This window comes from Drosophila bipectinata, unplaced genomic scaffold (genome assembly GCF_030179905.1).
Source record: "Drosophila bipectinata strain 14024-0381.07 unplaced genomic scaffold, DbipHiC1v2 scaffold_53, whole genome shotgun sequence".
Lineage (NCBI taxonomy): Eukaryota > Metazoa > Arthropoda > Insecta > Diptera > Drosophilidae > Drosophila > Drosophila bipectinata.
The window spans coordinates 1-15771 of NW_027222977.1; the positions used below are offsets into that span (position 1 = coordinate 1).

At 38.0% G+C, this 15771-nt stretch overlaps 1 protein-coding gene and 3 pseudogenes across 1 annotated transcript; 2 read left to right on the forward strand and 2 right to left on the reverse strand.

The window, feature by feature from the left end:
• Nucleotides 1–46: 46 nt before the first annotated feature.
• Nucleotides 47–845, reverse strand: LOC138927682 (uncharacterized; the record flags this gene model as incomplete). The annotated part of the gene is made up of 4 exons (XM_070282828.1): nucleotides 758–845; nucleotides 609–689; nucleotides 497–550; nucleotides 47–426 (listed from the first exon to the last, which is right to left on the reverse strand). Coding segments are annotated over exons 1-4 (603 nt in total), but the record flags the coding sequence as incomplete, so codon positions are not given.
• Nucleotides 846–3287: 2442 nt separating this feature from the next.
• On the forward strand, nucleotides 3288–4483 carry LOC122321840 (uncharacterized; annotated as a pseudogene).
• A 4634-nt stretch (nucleotides 4484–9117) lies between these two features.
• LOC122321837 (vesicle transport protein SFT2C-like) lies at nucleotides 9118–10015 on the forward strand (annotated as a pseudogene).
• Nucleotides 10016–10070: 55 nt separating this feature from the next.
• LOC122321867 (U5 small nuclear ribonucleoprotein 40 kDa protein pseudogene) lies at nucleotides 10071–13323 on the reverse strand (annotated as a pseudogene).
• Nucleotides 13324–15771: the final 2448 nt, after the last annotated feature.

The following is a 15771-nucleotide window of genomic DNA, read 5'->3' on the forward strand; positions in this document are numbered from 1 at the left end:
GAAACCATTTTGCGCTGGCTCGACCAAATTCTTTGTTTGCTCCTACAAATTTTATGTTGAAGGCTCCCATAAATGCGTTGGTGATTGCCATCACATCAATAGCTTTCTTTTTCGGTGTCCTTTTCCAGGAGTAATGCGATGCGACGTCGTCATTCAAAATTTTGCGCCATATTATTCTAATAAATTTTGACGGATCGCTTGCCTCTTGCCGGATAATTTCATTTTGAAGTCTGTCGCTGAGCTCAGGCGATTTTTTTAATTCTTCCTCGAGCTTCTCAAACGCCTCGACTGTTTTAAACGGACTTTGCAAAATGGGCGTTTCTTTTTTTGGCGTTATCAACTTTTTTGTCATTGTCAGCTCTGTCAGTTGGCGAGAGTGCATTTTTTTATTATCATCTTCGAGCTTTTCAACTCGATGGGTTAAGTCTGAAAGAAATGAAGTTCATAAGTTATATTTTTTAAAACAAATAAGTTTTTTAAACAAAGTGAAGCAAACCTTTTAATGTGTTTTTAATTTCGATGGTATTTTTTAAAATTTCTTGCAGCAAATCTGTAAAAGGGAACCATTTCACATACTATATTATTTAAATTTTAATTAACTATCTTACCAGTGTGTTCAAGTCTCGTCGAGTTACTATTGGGTTCCAAACTTCTATGAGAATCATTTAATGGCATATTCTCTTGGTCATCTTAAAAGCAAGAAATGGTAATTATGGATTATAAGTACCATATAATATAATATATATGATACACTTACCATTGAATTTCGAAGTTGTGGGTAATTTATTTGACATGATGTTGTCCTCATCAGTGTCGTACATAAACAGTTCGGTGAATTTATTCATGATGATGAATTACTGCAGCAAAAATAAGTAACCTATTGTTGCTAAGGGATATTTTTTTTCAATTTTTGAAACGCTATGTGTACAATTTTCGTCACTTAACATAAGTGACTGTGAACAAAAGAAATGTACCAAACTGGACTTTAATGGCTCGTAAAAAAACTCTTCTAGATTTAATACTTGGTTTGACTGAACAACTAAGCAGTTTGTTCCTTGCTCGATTAATTTTATTTTAAAAATGTGTGATCCCACCATATAAAAATTATTAGGAAAATGTATAGAATAGAAAAGTGTATTTGCCTGAATTGAAATTATATTACCACGCGAATCTTTTTTTAAAATAGAACTGAAAAGTTGTGTTCTCTTTGGACAGTTAACGCTCATTTCAACAATGCGATTATAAATTTGGCTGCTTACGTTTGTTCCGTTTTTAACCATTTGTTTCACTTTATATAAGAAGCTCTCAAATTTAAATGCGCTAAAGGAATCTAATGTATCTCTATATAAAAGAACCTCGTCAGAGAGATGTAGCAAGCAGTGGAAATTATATTTTTAAAAAATGGGACTGTAATGAGTGGTCAATAAATCCACAAAGCTGTAAAGCAGTGCTTTGGCACACGCATTTTTCGTAATACAATATTCTGGACTAAGAAGTATACTAATGCCAACGCTTAACTGCAGAAAATGTTCATAACGTGCCTTTGTCAATACATTTCTAAGTACCACTGGACCGGTGTACAAAAGAAATTGCCGAAATTCAGTCGCTTTCCATCGCTCTAGTTCAGAAGTATTTCTGGGTTTCCTGTTAAACTCTTTTCCCATGCTATTTTTCAATGATAATAAGTTTTCATTGAGAAGGACTATTTTTTCTGTTGTGAGAGAATAGTCTTGACCTTTTTCTTTTAGCCATGCCACCATCAATGTTTTTACTATACCGAGACAAACTACATGCATATAGTCCAACGCGAATGTGTCAACTATATTTATTGGCAACTCTTCAATTTTTAATGCGCCATTAATCTTGTGATAGTTTGTGTTTTTTTTTTGCTCGAAATTCCTCGTTAGTACGTAACGGCGATATTTCAGGCTTGAAAATAATTCTATTCTTGTAAGCTTCACCCCGCTGGTGACACTTAACGCAACTGAAATAACCGGAATGACCTTTGACACCAAGCATATACGAACGCGCCGGTGCATCACAAATGAATGCTCTTATTTGCACTTCAAAATTTTCCGATTTATAAGTAAACCCATTTTGAAATAGTTCTTTCATTTCCGAAACGAAGTCTGAAACAAAGTCATCAACGTTTGGAGGCTTGCTATCACCCACAAAAGCACCCGCAACAAGCACGGGGGAAGTATTGTTCACATTAATTAAAATAGGCCACACTTGCTGCTTTGAACTTTTATATAAAGGTAGTCCATCTACATTGACATTAAGCCTTATGGTTTTTTTTGGAAATGTATTTTTTTCAAAGAAATCTGTTAAGCAATCATTGACACCGTAATGAAAATAACTTCCACTTCCCATCACAACGCTAGGCACTTGCCTTGGAGTTTTTTTAAGGGATCGATAGTCGGCACTTAACTCACAGCCATAGCGACGTAAAATTTTTAAAAGCCCATTAATGGCAGATCCTGAAATATTAAATAATATTGACCACTCAGCTAACTCTTTCTTTAGTTTTGACGAGAATCCGTTTGACTCGCAATCGTCTACTCTTTCGTACTCCTCATCTTCTGCGCCCGAGCTATCGCTGAAATTTACCCTTTCAGCACTTTCTATGGTGAAAACGGGGTCTGAGACAATATTATTTGTCAATAAATCCCCGCTTGCTTCAATGATTGTTTCATTTCGAACGTTGCTGTTGTCAGTTAACGAAGCTATTATTCTATTAGATTGTTTTTCTACGAGTCTTCGTTTGGACATTTTTAACAATTTGTGTAAACTCAAAACAATTATAAATTTTAAAAACGCACGCACCACGTGGAATCGAAAATTTGCACTGACTAACTTGCATAAAAGAAGAACAAAACGCACAAAAAGAAAAGAAAACAAAACGCACGGAAGATTGTACGAGAACCAGATGAAAAATAGAAGAGCAGCAAAGAAAAGCTCCGAAAACGCTCCGTGACGGTGCGACTTTAGGAGCCCTTTTTATTCTTTGCTTCGGAGGGCTCCGAAAACACTCCGAAAAGGTGCTACTTTGGGAGCCTCGTTTCGATCCTTCTTCGGTGAGCTCCGCAATCGCTCCGAAGAAGTGCTACATTGGGACTCCTTTTTCGCTCCATTTTCGGAGCGCTCCGGAAACACACCTTTGCGGTGTGTCGAAAAGAAAAAAATATAAATAAAAAGAATACAAAAAATAAAATAGTTGTGGCTCCTTGAGCGGCTGAGCTCCGACTGATTGAAAAGAAATGCTTGTGCCCCTTATATACCCCACATTTTGGCCAGAATGCAATCGAATGCAAAGCCTTCTTGGTTTGGAATAAACTTGAAAACGATTAAAAATTGGGCGCGAAAGGCGATAACAATAACCGATAACAACGGAAAACCAACCTACTATGTCTAAAAGCAGGTTGGCATCGCTGGCGACACGCAGGCGTTAGTACCTTTCCGCATGTTTAGTTTTGTTTCTGACACGACACACGATAAATAAGAAAATTATTATTTTTAAGAAAAAGTTGTGAAAAACTACTTTAGCCATGAGTAGTTTAAAGTCCGATTTGGATGAATATTTATTGCTGCAGAGTGATCACAAGAGCTTCAATGTGAAGCTGCCACAGTTGAAGGTCCCAAGTCTGGGACTATTTTCCAAAACACGGAGCCGAAGGCCAATAGCTGGCTAAAGGACACCCAGGACTCCTGTTGTCCCAAACTGGTAGGATTACATTGAGTCCTAAACCCTAAATAATTTATTTATAATCCATTTTCGTTTATATTTCAGTCGCGACTGCAGAGAATTGTGGGTTTTGTGGCCTGTTTGGGAATGGGAGGACTCTGCATATCCCTATCGACTCTATACATTCCCGTTCTTATCTTGAAAGCCCGAAAGTTTTCCTTGCTCTACACCCTGGGCAGTCTCTTCTTTATACTAAGCTTTTGCTTTTTAAAAAAAAATAATTTTAAAAAATTAATGAATAAAAATGAAAAAAACGAATTGAAAACTAAAAAAAAAAATAAGGTGATGAAGGGCAAGATGAACAAGATGAGGTCCCAAAGAAGATCCCGAAGATAAAAAATAAAAAAATTATAAAATAAATAAGAAAATAAATAAAAAGAAAATAAAATAAAAAAAGAAATAAAAAAAACAAGATAAAAGTGAAACCGATTGGAAAAAACATTGTTCATTGTTTATAATTTAATTTAAAATAAGAAAATAAATAAATATCAGAGAAGTCGGGCAGCAAAAAGTTTTTTTTTTTTTTTTATATAAAAATATTATTGGGAAAAAATTGTTAAAAATAGTTATCAATGAAATATAGTTTAATTTAAAATAAGAAAATAAATAAATATCAGAGAAGTCGAGAAGTGTTTATAATAACACCACATTATTATTATATAAAATTAATTGTTGAAAGATTAATTTGGAATTAATTGATGACCCTCTTGAGTGCTTTCGCCACCCTGGAGTACAACGGCTATAGGCCAATTGAAGAGAGTGAACCGGTAATTGTTTTATTCAGTTAAATAAATGGTAAAAAAAATAAAAAATATATATAAAAAAAAGAGCAGGGGGTGTCTTAAACGTCGGAGATTGGAAAAGTCCAAAGTCTTTTATTATTTTTAATAAAATGTAAAATTAAAAAATCAACGAATTAAAATGGAAAAAAACGAATTGAAAACTAAACAAAAAATAAGATGATGATGGTCAAGCTCGACGAAATGAAGAACAAAATGAGGAGACCAAGGTCCCGAAGATGTAAAATAAAAAAATTATAAAATATGTAATAAAATAAATAAAAAGCAAAAAAAAGGATAAATAAGAGAAGGGGGTGTTTTAAACGTTGGAGATTGGAAAAGACCACAGTCATTTATCATTTTTAATAAAATGTAAAATAAAAAATGGAATAAAATAAAAATAAATATATGTATAAGATGCATATCATCGTCGAGATCATCGTCTCCAGATCACCCATATGGTTGAAAAATAAAAAAAATTAAATATACCCAGCCAACCAGCGGAGTCCGCACGGTGCTCCGTTAGGACTCCCTGTGCGGAGCGCAAAGCCTCCTAGGGACGCTCCTAAAAGTGTCCGTAAGAGCATGTTTTTGGGAGAAAAGTGCCATTTCAAAATATATGAAAACGGTGTGCCCTGCGGACTCCTAGAATGAGTAATTTCGGAGTCCCAGAATGCTCCCTTAGATAAACCGCAGGGACTCCGTGCGGACTCCTTTCTTTGCTTCCAATTATTAAGAAAAGGAGTCCTAAAATCATCCGAAGATAACCTAGGCGGAGTACTTTGGGATTGTGTTTGTGCACCTAAAATGCTCCGTAGAGGAGTCCTTCTTTGTGCACCTAAAATACTCCGTAGAGGAGTCCCTACGGTTTCTCAAAATGCTCCCAGTTTATATAGGAATGATAAGTAATTCAATTAGTAATGAACATTTAAACATATTTTTAATTAAACTACATTTTGTTAAATTTTTTTGTTAAGTTTATTTAAATTCCGTTCTTTTGCCGTCTGAAACCATTTTGCGCTGGCTCGACCAAATTCTTTGTTTGCTCCTACAAATTTTATGTTGAAGGCTCCCATAAATGCGTTGGTGATTGCCATCACATCAATAGCTTTCTTTTTCGGTGTCCCTTTCCAGGAGTAATGCGATGCGACGTCGTCATTCAAAATTTTGCGCCATATTATTCTAATAAATTTTGACGGATCGCTTGCCTCTTGCTGGATAATTTCATTTTGAAGTCTGTCGCTTAGCTCAGGCGATTTTTTTAATTCTTCCTCGAGCTTCTCAAACGCCTCGACTGTTTTAAACGGACTTTGCAAAATGGGCATTTCTTTTTTTGGCGTTATCAACTTTTTTGTCATTGTCAGCTCTGTCAGTTGGCGAGAGTGCATTTTTTTATTATCATCTTCGAGCTTTTCAACTCGATGGGTTAAGTCTGAAAGAAATGAAGTTCATAAGTTATATTTTTTAAAATAAATAAGTTTTTTAAACAAAGTGAAGCAAACCTTTTAATGTGTTTTTAATTTCGATGGTATTTTTTAAAATTTCTTGCATCAAATCTGTAAAAGGGAACCATTTCACATACTATATTATTTAAATTTTAATTAACTATCTTACCAGTGTGTTCAAGTCTCGTCGAGTTACTATTGGGTTCCAAACTTCTATGAGAATCATTTAATGGCATATTCTCTTGGTCATCTTAAAAGCAAGAAATGGTAATTATGGATTATAAGTACCATATAATATAATATATATGATACACTTACCATTGAATTTCGATGTTGTGGGTAATTTATTTGACATGATGTTGTCCTCATCAGTGTCGTATATAAACAGTTCGGTGAATTTATTCATGATGATGAATTACTGCAGCAAAAATAAGTAACCTATTGTTGCTAAGGGATAATATTTTTTTTTTCAATTTTTGAAACGCTATGTGTACAATTTTCGTCACTTAACATAAGTGACTGTGAACAAAATAAATGTACCAAACTGGACTTTAATGGCTCGTAAAAAAACTCTTCTAGATTTAATACTTGGTTGACTGAACAACTAAGCAGTTTGTTCCTTGCTCGATTAATTTTATTTTAAAAATGTGTGATCCCACCATATAAAAATTATTAGGAAAATGTATAGAATAGAAAAGTGTATTTGCCTGAATTGAAATTATATTACCACGCGAATCTTTTTTTAAAATAGAACTGAAAAGTTGTGTTCTCTTTGGACAGTTAACGCTCATTTCAACAATGCGATTATAAATTTGGCTGCTTACGTTTGTTCCGTTTTTAACCATTTGTTTCACTTTATATAAGAAGCTCTCAAATTTAAATGCGCTAAAGGAATCTAATGTATCTCTATATAAAAGAACCTCGTCAGAGAGATGTAGCAAGCAGTGGAAATTATATTTTAAAAAAATGGGACTGTAATGAGTGGTCAATAAATCCACAAAGCTGTAAAGCAGTGCTTTGGCACACGCATTTTTCGTAATACAATATACTGGACTAAGAAGTATACTAATGCCAACGCTTAACTGCAGAAAATGTTCATAACGTGCCTTTGTCAATACATTTCTAAGTACCACTGGACCGGTGTACAAAAGAAATTGCCGAAATTCAGTCGCTTTCCATCGCTCTAGTTCAGAAGTATTTCTGGGTTTCCTGTTAAACTCTTTTCCCATGCTAATTTTTAATGATAATAAGTTTTCATTGAGAAGGACTATTTTTTCTGTTGTGAGAGAATAGTCTTGACCTTTTTCTTTTAGCCATGCCACCATCAATGTTTTTACTATACCGAGACAAACTACATGCATATAGTCCAACGCGAATGTGTCAACTATATTTATTGGCAACTCTTCAATTTTTAATGCGCCATTAATCTTGTGATAGTTTGTGTTTTTTTTTGCTCGAAATTCCTCGTCAGTACGTAACGGCGATATTTCAGGCTTGAAAATAATTCTATTCTTGTAAGCTTCACCCCGCTGGTGACACTTAACGCAACTGAAATAACCGGAATGACCTTTGACACCAAGCATATACGAACGCGCCGGTGCATCACAAATGAATGCTCTTATTTGCACTTCAAAATTTTCCGATTTATAAGTAAACCCATTTTGAAATAGTTCTTTCATTTCCGAAACGAAGTCTGAAACAAAGTCATCAACGTTTGGAGGCTTGCTATCACCCACAAAAGCACCCGCAACAAGCACGGGGGAAGTATTGTTCACATTAATTAAAATAGGCCACACTTGCTGCTTTGAACTTTTATATAAAGGTAGTCCATCTACATTGACATTAAGCCTTATGGTTTTTTTTGGAAATGTATTTTTTTCAAAGAAATCTGTTAAGCAATCATTGACACCGTAATGAAAATAACTTCCACTTCCCATCACAACGCTAGGCACTTGCCTTGGAGTTTTTTTAAGGGATCGATAGTCGGCACTTAACTCACAGCCATAGCGACGTAAAATTTTTAAAAGCCCATTAATGGCAGATCCTGAAATAATAAATAATATTGACCACTCAGCTAACTCTTCCTTTAGTTTTGACGAGAATCCGTTTGACTCGCAATCGTCTACTCTTTCGTACTCCTCATCTTCTGCGCCCGAGCTATCGCTGAAATTTACCCTTTCAGCACTTTCTATGGTGAAAACGGGGTCTGAGACAATATTATTTGTCAATAAATCCCCGCTTGCTTCAATGATTGTTTCATTTCGAACGTTGCTGTTGTCAGTTAACGAAGCTATTATTCTATTAGATTGTTTTTCTACGAGTCTTCGTTTGGACATTTATAACAATTTGTGTAAACTCAAAACAATTATAAATTTTAAAAACGCACGCACCACGTGGAATCGAAAATTTGCACTGACTAACTTGCATAAAAGAAGAACAAAACGCACAAAAAGAAAAGAAAACAAAACGCACGGAAGATTGTACGAGAACCAGATGAAAAATAGAAGAGCAGCAAAGAAAAGCTCCGAAAACGCTCCGTGACGGTGCGACTTTAGGAGCCCTTTTTATTCTTTGCTTCGGAGGGCTCCGAAAACACTCCGAAAAGGTGCTACTTTGGGAGTCTCGTTTCGATCCTTCTTAGGTGAGCTCCGCAATCGCTCCGAAGAAGTGCTACATTGGAACTCCTTTTTCGCTCCATTTTCGGAGCGCTCCGGAAACACACCTTTGCGGTATAAATTTGGGAGTCCGTTAACACTCTTAGTTCGGAGCGCTCCGCATATGGTTGGCTGGGTAGACGAAAATAAATGAAAATCAGAAGGCCGTTGATTCGACAATGAAATGTTCATCGTTAATTGTTTAATTTAAAATGGAAAAAAATAAGGAAAAAAATATAAATAAAAAGAATACAAAAAATAAAATAGTTGTGGCTCCTTGAGCGGCTGAGCTCCGACTGATTGAAAAGAAATGCTTGTGCCCCTTATATACCCCACATTTTGGCCAGTAAATCGAATGCAAAGCCTTCTTGGTTTGGAATAAACTTGAAAACGATTAAAAATTGGGCGCGAAAGGCGATAACAATAACCGATAACAACGGAAAACCAACCTACTATGTCTAAAAGCAGGTTGGCATCGCTGGCGACACGCAGGCGTTAGTACCTTTCCGCATGTTTAGTTTTGTTTCTGACACGACACACGATAAATAAGAAAATTATTATTTTTAAGAAAAAGTTGTGAAAAACTACTTTAGCCATGAGTAGTTTAAAGTCCGATTTGGATGAATATTTATTGCTGCAGAGTGATCACAAGAGCTTCAATGTGAAGCTGCCACAGTTGAAGGTCCCAAGTCTGGGACTATTTTCCAAAACACGGAGCCGGAGGCCAATAGCTGGCTAAAGGACACCCAGGACTCCTGTTGTCCCAAACTGGTAGGATTACATTGAGTCCTAAACCCTAAATAATTTATTTATAATCCATTTTCGTTTATATTTCAGTCGCGACTGCAGAGAATTGTGGGTTTTGTGGCCTGTTTGGGAATGGGAGGACTCTGCATATCCCTATCGACTCTATACATTCCCTTTCTTATCTTGAAAGTCCGAAAGTTTGCCTTGCTCTACACCCTGGGCAGTCTCTTCTTTATACTAAGCTTTTGCTTTTTGTCCGGATTCGGAGCCTTTCTGCGACAGATGTTCTCAAAGCCGAGACTCCTGACTTCCATATCGTACAGTTCCTGCCTGTTGTTAACCCTGTATTGTGCCTTGGTGGCCAAAAGCACCGCATTCACAGTTCTGTTTGCTGTGGCGCAAATAATAGCATTACTGTTTATGGTACTGGGTATGGTTCCGGGTGGAGCTACGGGTCTCAAGTTTTTTGGGCAATTGTTCAAGACCAGCGTTTCGGCCTCGACAAGTGCGCTGCCAGTATAAGCCACGAAGAGCAATAAAACAAAACAAATCATCTCCAACCACCGCAGCAACGAACGATATAACTTATTTAACTCATTGATCCAAAATAAAACTTATTTGTGATATAACGCCTCTCAAAAGTAACCATATTGTTTTTTTTAATTAATTTCTCAACTTACTCATTGGGAAAATCAATGCTCGCTTATCAGAAATTGCAATTATAAATGCGAACTATGACGCGATTCTGCTACGCTGGAAGACTCTCTTTATAGATTGGTCTTTTACGACGCAATTGTGTATATATTATTTGTATCTTGATCATAAAACTAATCTTCGATTTCTCCATTTTGTCATTCCACTGGAGTCTCCAGCAGTGGGCCTATCCTTTGATTTGGCTTCTCCATAGGTCAGACCTATGGAGAGACCTCAGACCCTCAATCTCGCCCAGATACAAGGTTTTATCGCTGGATCCAGACAAAATTAAAGGTTCTTTCGGACTGAAATCCACATCGTTTACACTGTCATTATGTCCTGGCAGCTTGTATAGAATGCGCCTCGTGTTGACATCCCAAATGTAGACATGCCGATCGGCCGAACCGCAGGATATTTTGTCGCTTCCCGGTGACCAAGCGCAGCGAAGCAGATTCTTCTCAAAGTTGTGCTGATGGCCCTGGAATACCTTTACACACCGCTCGCCAGGAGCATAGGGCCTCACGTCCCACACTCTCAGCGTGTAGCATTGGTAAGGACGAAATCACCTTCCGGCGTTTACATCGTTTACACTGCCATTATGTCCTGGCAGCTTGTATAGAATGCGCCTCGTGTTGACATCCCAAATGTAGACATGCCGATCGGCCGATCGGCCATACGGCCACACCATACGGCGTAAAATGGGCTTCCATTATAGCGCCACTGTGTCGGGATAGAGCCATTATATTCTCACAGTCACCGTAAACCTGCCAGATGTCTGCAAAACAATAATAATGAATGAAAAGAATATACAAAACTGACTCAAAATTTCACTCACGAATCTGCCTATCAAACCCGGTGGATAGCAGCATCTCTCCCCCCGGATGAAATTCTGTGGTAAAGATCTCTCCCTCATGACCCTCTCAAATTTAACAACGAACCAAAAGGATTGTGTTGCGCTTCCGGGAAGGTGCAATTGCCTCAAGGATCATAGGATAAAAAGGTACATAGGTATCCTACGGAAGAACAGATTTGAGTGAAAATTGGTAGGGAGGTAGCTTAGAGCCAGGAGAAGAACATAGGATACTTTTTGTCCCGTTTGACAGCGTTTCTCCCTGGCCCATACTTTTTTATTTAGGCAGACAGCTAAGAAGAAAATGTCAAATGAAAATGTCAAATGTCAAAATGTCAGTTAGAAACGAAGTCAGGATACCTATGTCCGTCTCCTGGCTCTTGGTCAGTTCTTTTTCAACATTACGCCACAGTTGCGATGATTTTAAGCAAGCATTGAATTCATCAGCGTACATTAACCGTGAACACCTGAAAGGAGTAACAAAGGGCCGTAAAATAGTTGATCATTGTTCCTTATATCCCTAAATGACCAATCCAATTCCCCAAGCGAATTTTTACGTCCTATAGTGCATTCATCCAAAATATGGGCACTATGCCCACAGACGATTGTTTTTATGTTGCACACTGCATCTGGATTATTTTGAATGTTCAATGACAGCTTAAGTGCTGAATGAGCTGTTTTGCCTCCATCTAATAAGGTTGCTGCAACGCCAGAAGATGAAATGGCCAATGCGTTGCCATTTTTTTTTTAATCGTAACTCGGCAGGAAGAAGCGAAATAAGGAATGTTCACTTTGGAACTTTCACTTTGAATGTTCACAATAATCACTTTGGAATAAGCAGAATTTTCAACAGGCTCTTACTGGAATGCTAGTCGAAGAAATTGCCCAGATGTGAATCCTCGATAAACTTGTTGCCGTTGTTAGTTAATTCTTCTTCTAACTATTAATCTGTGCGCTTCTCTTCTTTGAAAAGTGGTCTTTGTTGATTATGTTCATCTCGTGCATCTTTCGATTGTGATTCACGTAACTGCGCCATGCTTACACGCGCCTTTTCATTACCTTTATAAATTTGTTCTCCTGATCTCGTATTCTTCTATCTTGCGCAGCTCTAGAATTGACTGTTTGATAACTAAAATTGGCCCAATTGCGTTATCTTGGCATTGTTGACTGTAGATAAGTAATCGGCGGACCCCTATTTGACACACACATATGACACACACATAAATGTACAATAAGTTACGCTCTCAGCCTACTTATTGTTATTCATTACTATAAAAGCAGCCATTTCGGAGGAGTATAATTCCCGTTGTCGAACGGGATAAAAATTATCCTATGTCCGTCTCCTGGCTCTAAGCTACCTCCCTACCAATTTTCAGCCAAATCTGTTCTGCCGTTCTTGAGTTATAAGTGGTGTAACTAACACGACTTTCTTTTATATATATAGATAAATGCCTTAAATGTCGGATTAAAACCTCCTTCTTCGATAATGTCTGCCCCAAATGACGTCATTTGGAAACAACTATTGTATTTTCGAGTATTTGCAAGAAAGTGGCGTGATTCTTGTGTTTCGCCGCAAAGCAATGAATACAATGGCTCATGTGTCGGAGTCAACACTGGCAATTTCACTTTACCATTAACGCAGCATAATCCAGGCGTTTCTCCGGAAAACTTTAATGCACACAATACACGCAAACAACGTCCATTTGCCCAATGCAAACGCTAGGATGCAAGCTGTAATCATTGCTGCAATCGTATCGAAACGCAGCTCGATTCAAATTAGCTAAATATCTTGTTCTGCGTCGCAAATTATCTATTTGTTGACTTCTGTTGTTCGCTCGACGATTCTGAATTGCCAACCGAGCTGTTTCACGGGCTGCTTCACTTTGCTCTCGTGATTGAGAAGCACGAAGTTGAGCCATACTATTGCGGCGCTGTTCACGTGCAATTTCTTGTTCTTCTTCAGTCCTTTCATTTGCAGTATTTTGTATTCTTCTTGCATTACGGCTTTGTCGGGAAAGATACGATCGTCTTGGTCGCGGCATTATTAATTAAACATCCGAATCAAATCGATTGCTGCAGAACGCGACTGCCTAACTCTCAATCGTGTTCGCTCAAGCCTAGCTGCTGACATTTTGACATTTTCATTTGACATTTTCTTGTGCATCTTTCGATTGTGATTCACGTAACTGCGCCATGCTTACACGCGCCTTTTCATTACCTTTATACATCTAGATAAATGTATAAATACATAATATCGTACATAAAAATATGATACGTTACGATCACAGCCTACTTACTTTTATTCATTACTATAAGTGGAGTATAGTTCGGTGGAGTATAGTTCGGTGGAGTATAATTCGCGCTGTCGAACGGGACAAAAAGTATCCTATGTCCTTCTCCTGGCTCTAAGCTACCTCCGATGTCTTGCTGCCCAATGAATTTCCCGCCATGTTTATCGTTATGTCTATCGATACCGCCATTTTCCGCCATGTAAAGTGGTGAGTATCCGGAACAAAAGTTGCCCCCCGGGGTAATACTCCGGATGCTCACCACTTTCTTTGCGATTGTGACCGTTGGCGGCGGTCGTCACAAGATAAAATCAAATCGAATCGAACCAAAGTCCATGTTAATTAAAAACTAAAACTAAAACCAAAATCCATGTAAACTGTTTTAAGTAAATTTAAAGCCAACTAATTGTGAAACAATAGACAAACTGTTAAATTGCAAATTAAGAAACCAGCTATACAACTAAAAGCCAACTACAAATTCAAAAAGCCAATAAAACAAACTATTAAACTAAATTAAAAAGCCAATGTCTGTTTACTTTTCTCTTTATTGATACTCCAAATCTTATATGTTAAAAACTGTTAGTAATTCAATTATTTCTATAAGCTTGTTATTAATTGCTTCTTATGTTATCTAATATTTGTATAAAATGTATTAGTGTAAGTAATCACTGTATATTACGCAAATAAAAAGCTGTAACCACTCTGGTAGTGGCTATCAGTCCTAGTTGTGACCTCATCGAAGGCACGCCCTGAAAACCAATTGGCTTGCCTCAAAGAACCTGGTCTGCTCCCTCATCAACTAATGGCGACCTCCTGCTAATGATGCAACAGAGTGTGTCCTCTGTAAGTGACCTAAGTATAAAACTTGATTCCCTCATTTCTCTCATACACGCAATTGTTGCTGACCCCAAGTCGCTAACTAATACTGGCAGTGGCCCCACAAAAATCTAACTGCTCATTACTAGATACCTTCTCAAAAAATGACATTGCTCCATTATAAGGAGTGCACCTTAATGCCTATCCTGAAAACTGTGGAGTTCTATTAGCCAATCCAATGATTTACCTATCAACACAACCCCCAGTATTTTGTAGACCTAACTACAATACAGGTAAATGGCAATATGAAAGTTCTTTGGAAATTAAACCATCTACGTCATGATGATCTTTTAATTGTTCATTTAAATTATAGCATAAATCCTTATTCTGCCAATCTTAAAGGAAATAACACTAGAAAGGAATCAATATTAAAGCTTGCAACACAAATATTTTATATTATCCATATGCATGCATTTCTTTATCACAAAAACTACAAATCTATTGCTTGCTCTCCTTCTGTGCTTCTTTTCCTCCGTATGCAACTCCCACAAACATAGAATAAAGTGTTATACGCATATACTCTCTTAAAGTTGCTCTGCGCTGTCGCCTTATTCTAATGCGTAGTTTTCGTTTCATTGTGCTGCACCATTTTTTCAGCCATTGCGATTCTGTTTCACTCTTTCACAAGCCTTAACTGCGATCGGTCGTATTTGACAAACACACTAAGGAAAAGAAAATAAAAAACTGTACCATGGCTGCTTCATCGAATAAAGTGGTTGACATCCCCCCAATAATTGTTTTGGATGTCTCATCAGTATTCAACTTTAAAGGATTCCTTAGCTCCTGCTCCTCGAAGATTATCGACTATGAGGTTACCCGTCTGGATGAGGGCAGAGTTAAGGTGACCTGCTTCACCAAGGAAAATCACTCCCTCTTCCTCTCGAACTTGTATGGATCAGGATATCGGGCCCACTCAATTATGCGACAGTCATTTAGTCATTTAAATGACTATCGTCGCTTTATTATTCGAGGTCTTCATCACTCAATTCCTACCTCAAGTATTCGTGCGGAATTTCCATATCCGAAACCTGAAGTTTTATCGTAGCCAATGAACCTTTTTGAGATTGCTGTAGCACCGTTCGACCTGGAACGTTTTGACGAATTCCTTGCTATCAAGAAGCTCTGCAACAGGCCTGTTACCATCGAGCGTCAAAGGCAATCGGAAGAGCCTACAATGTGTCAGCGGTGCCAGCGTTACGGGCACACTAAAAACTACTGCCGCCGCGATCCTGTCTGTGTAATCTGTGCTGGCCCGCATCACAAGGCCGTCTGCCCACTTCCAAGGTCTTCCCCACCTAAGTGCGCCAACTGTGGTGGCAAACATGTTGCCTTGTAAGTGGCTGTGTTAAGTTCATGGAAGCAAAGGAAAGTCTTTCTCTAGGACCAACTAACTCCTCGGCTCAGCATCATCTTTCCACCTCGCAATCTCAGCAGTGTATATCTCCTCCAATGACTTTCCATCGTGCGCTCAATCTACTTAAACCGCTTCCTTCACCTACTAAGCGTGATCCGCATCACTCCAAGCCACCTCGCTGAGCTTCATCGCCAGCTCGGGATGACTTGAGCAACTCCAGCGGCGATTCTTGCACAACTAATCGACCATCTCGGCCACGCACAACATCATCTCGCCGTGTACTCTCTCCGTCTCGGCGCCATCGCCCCAGCCTGATTCCTCAACGTTCTCAATCCCAGCC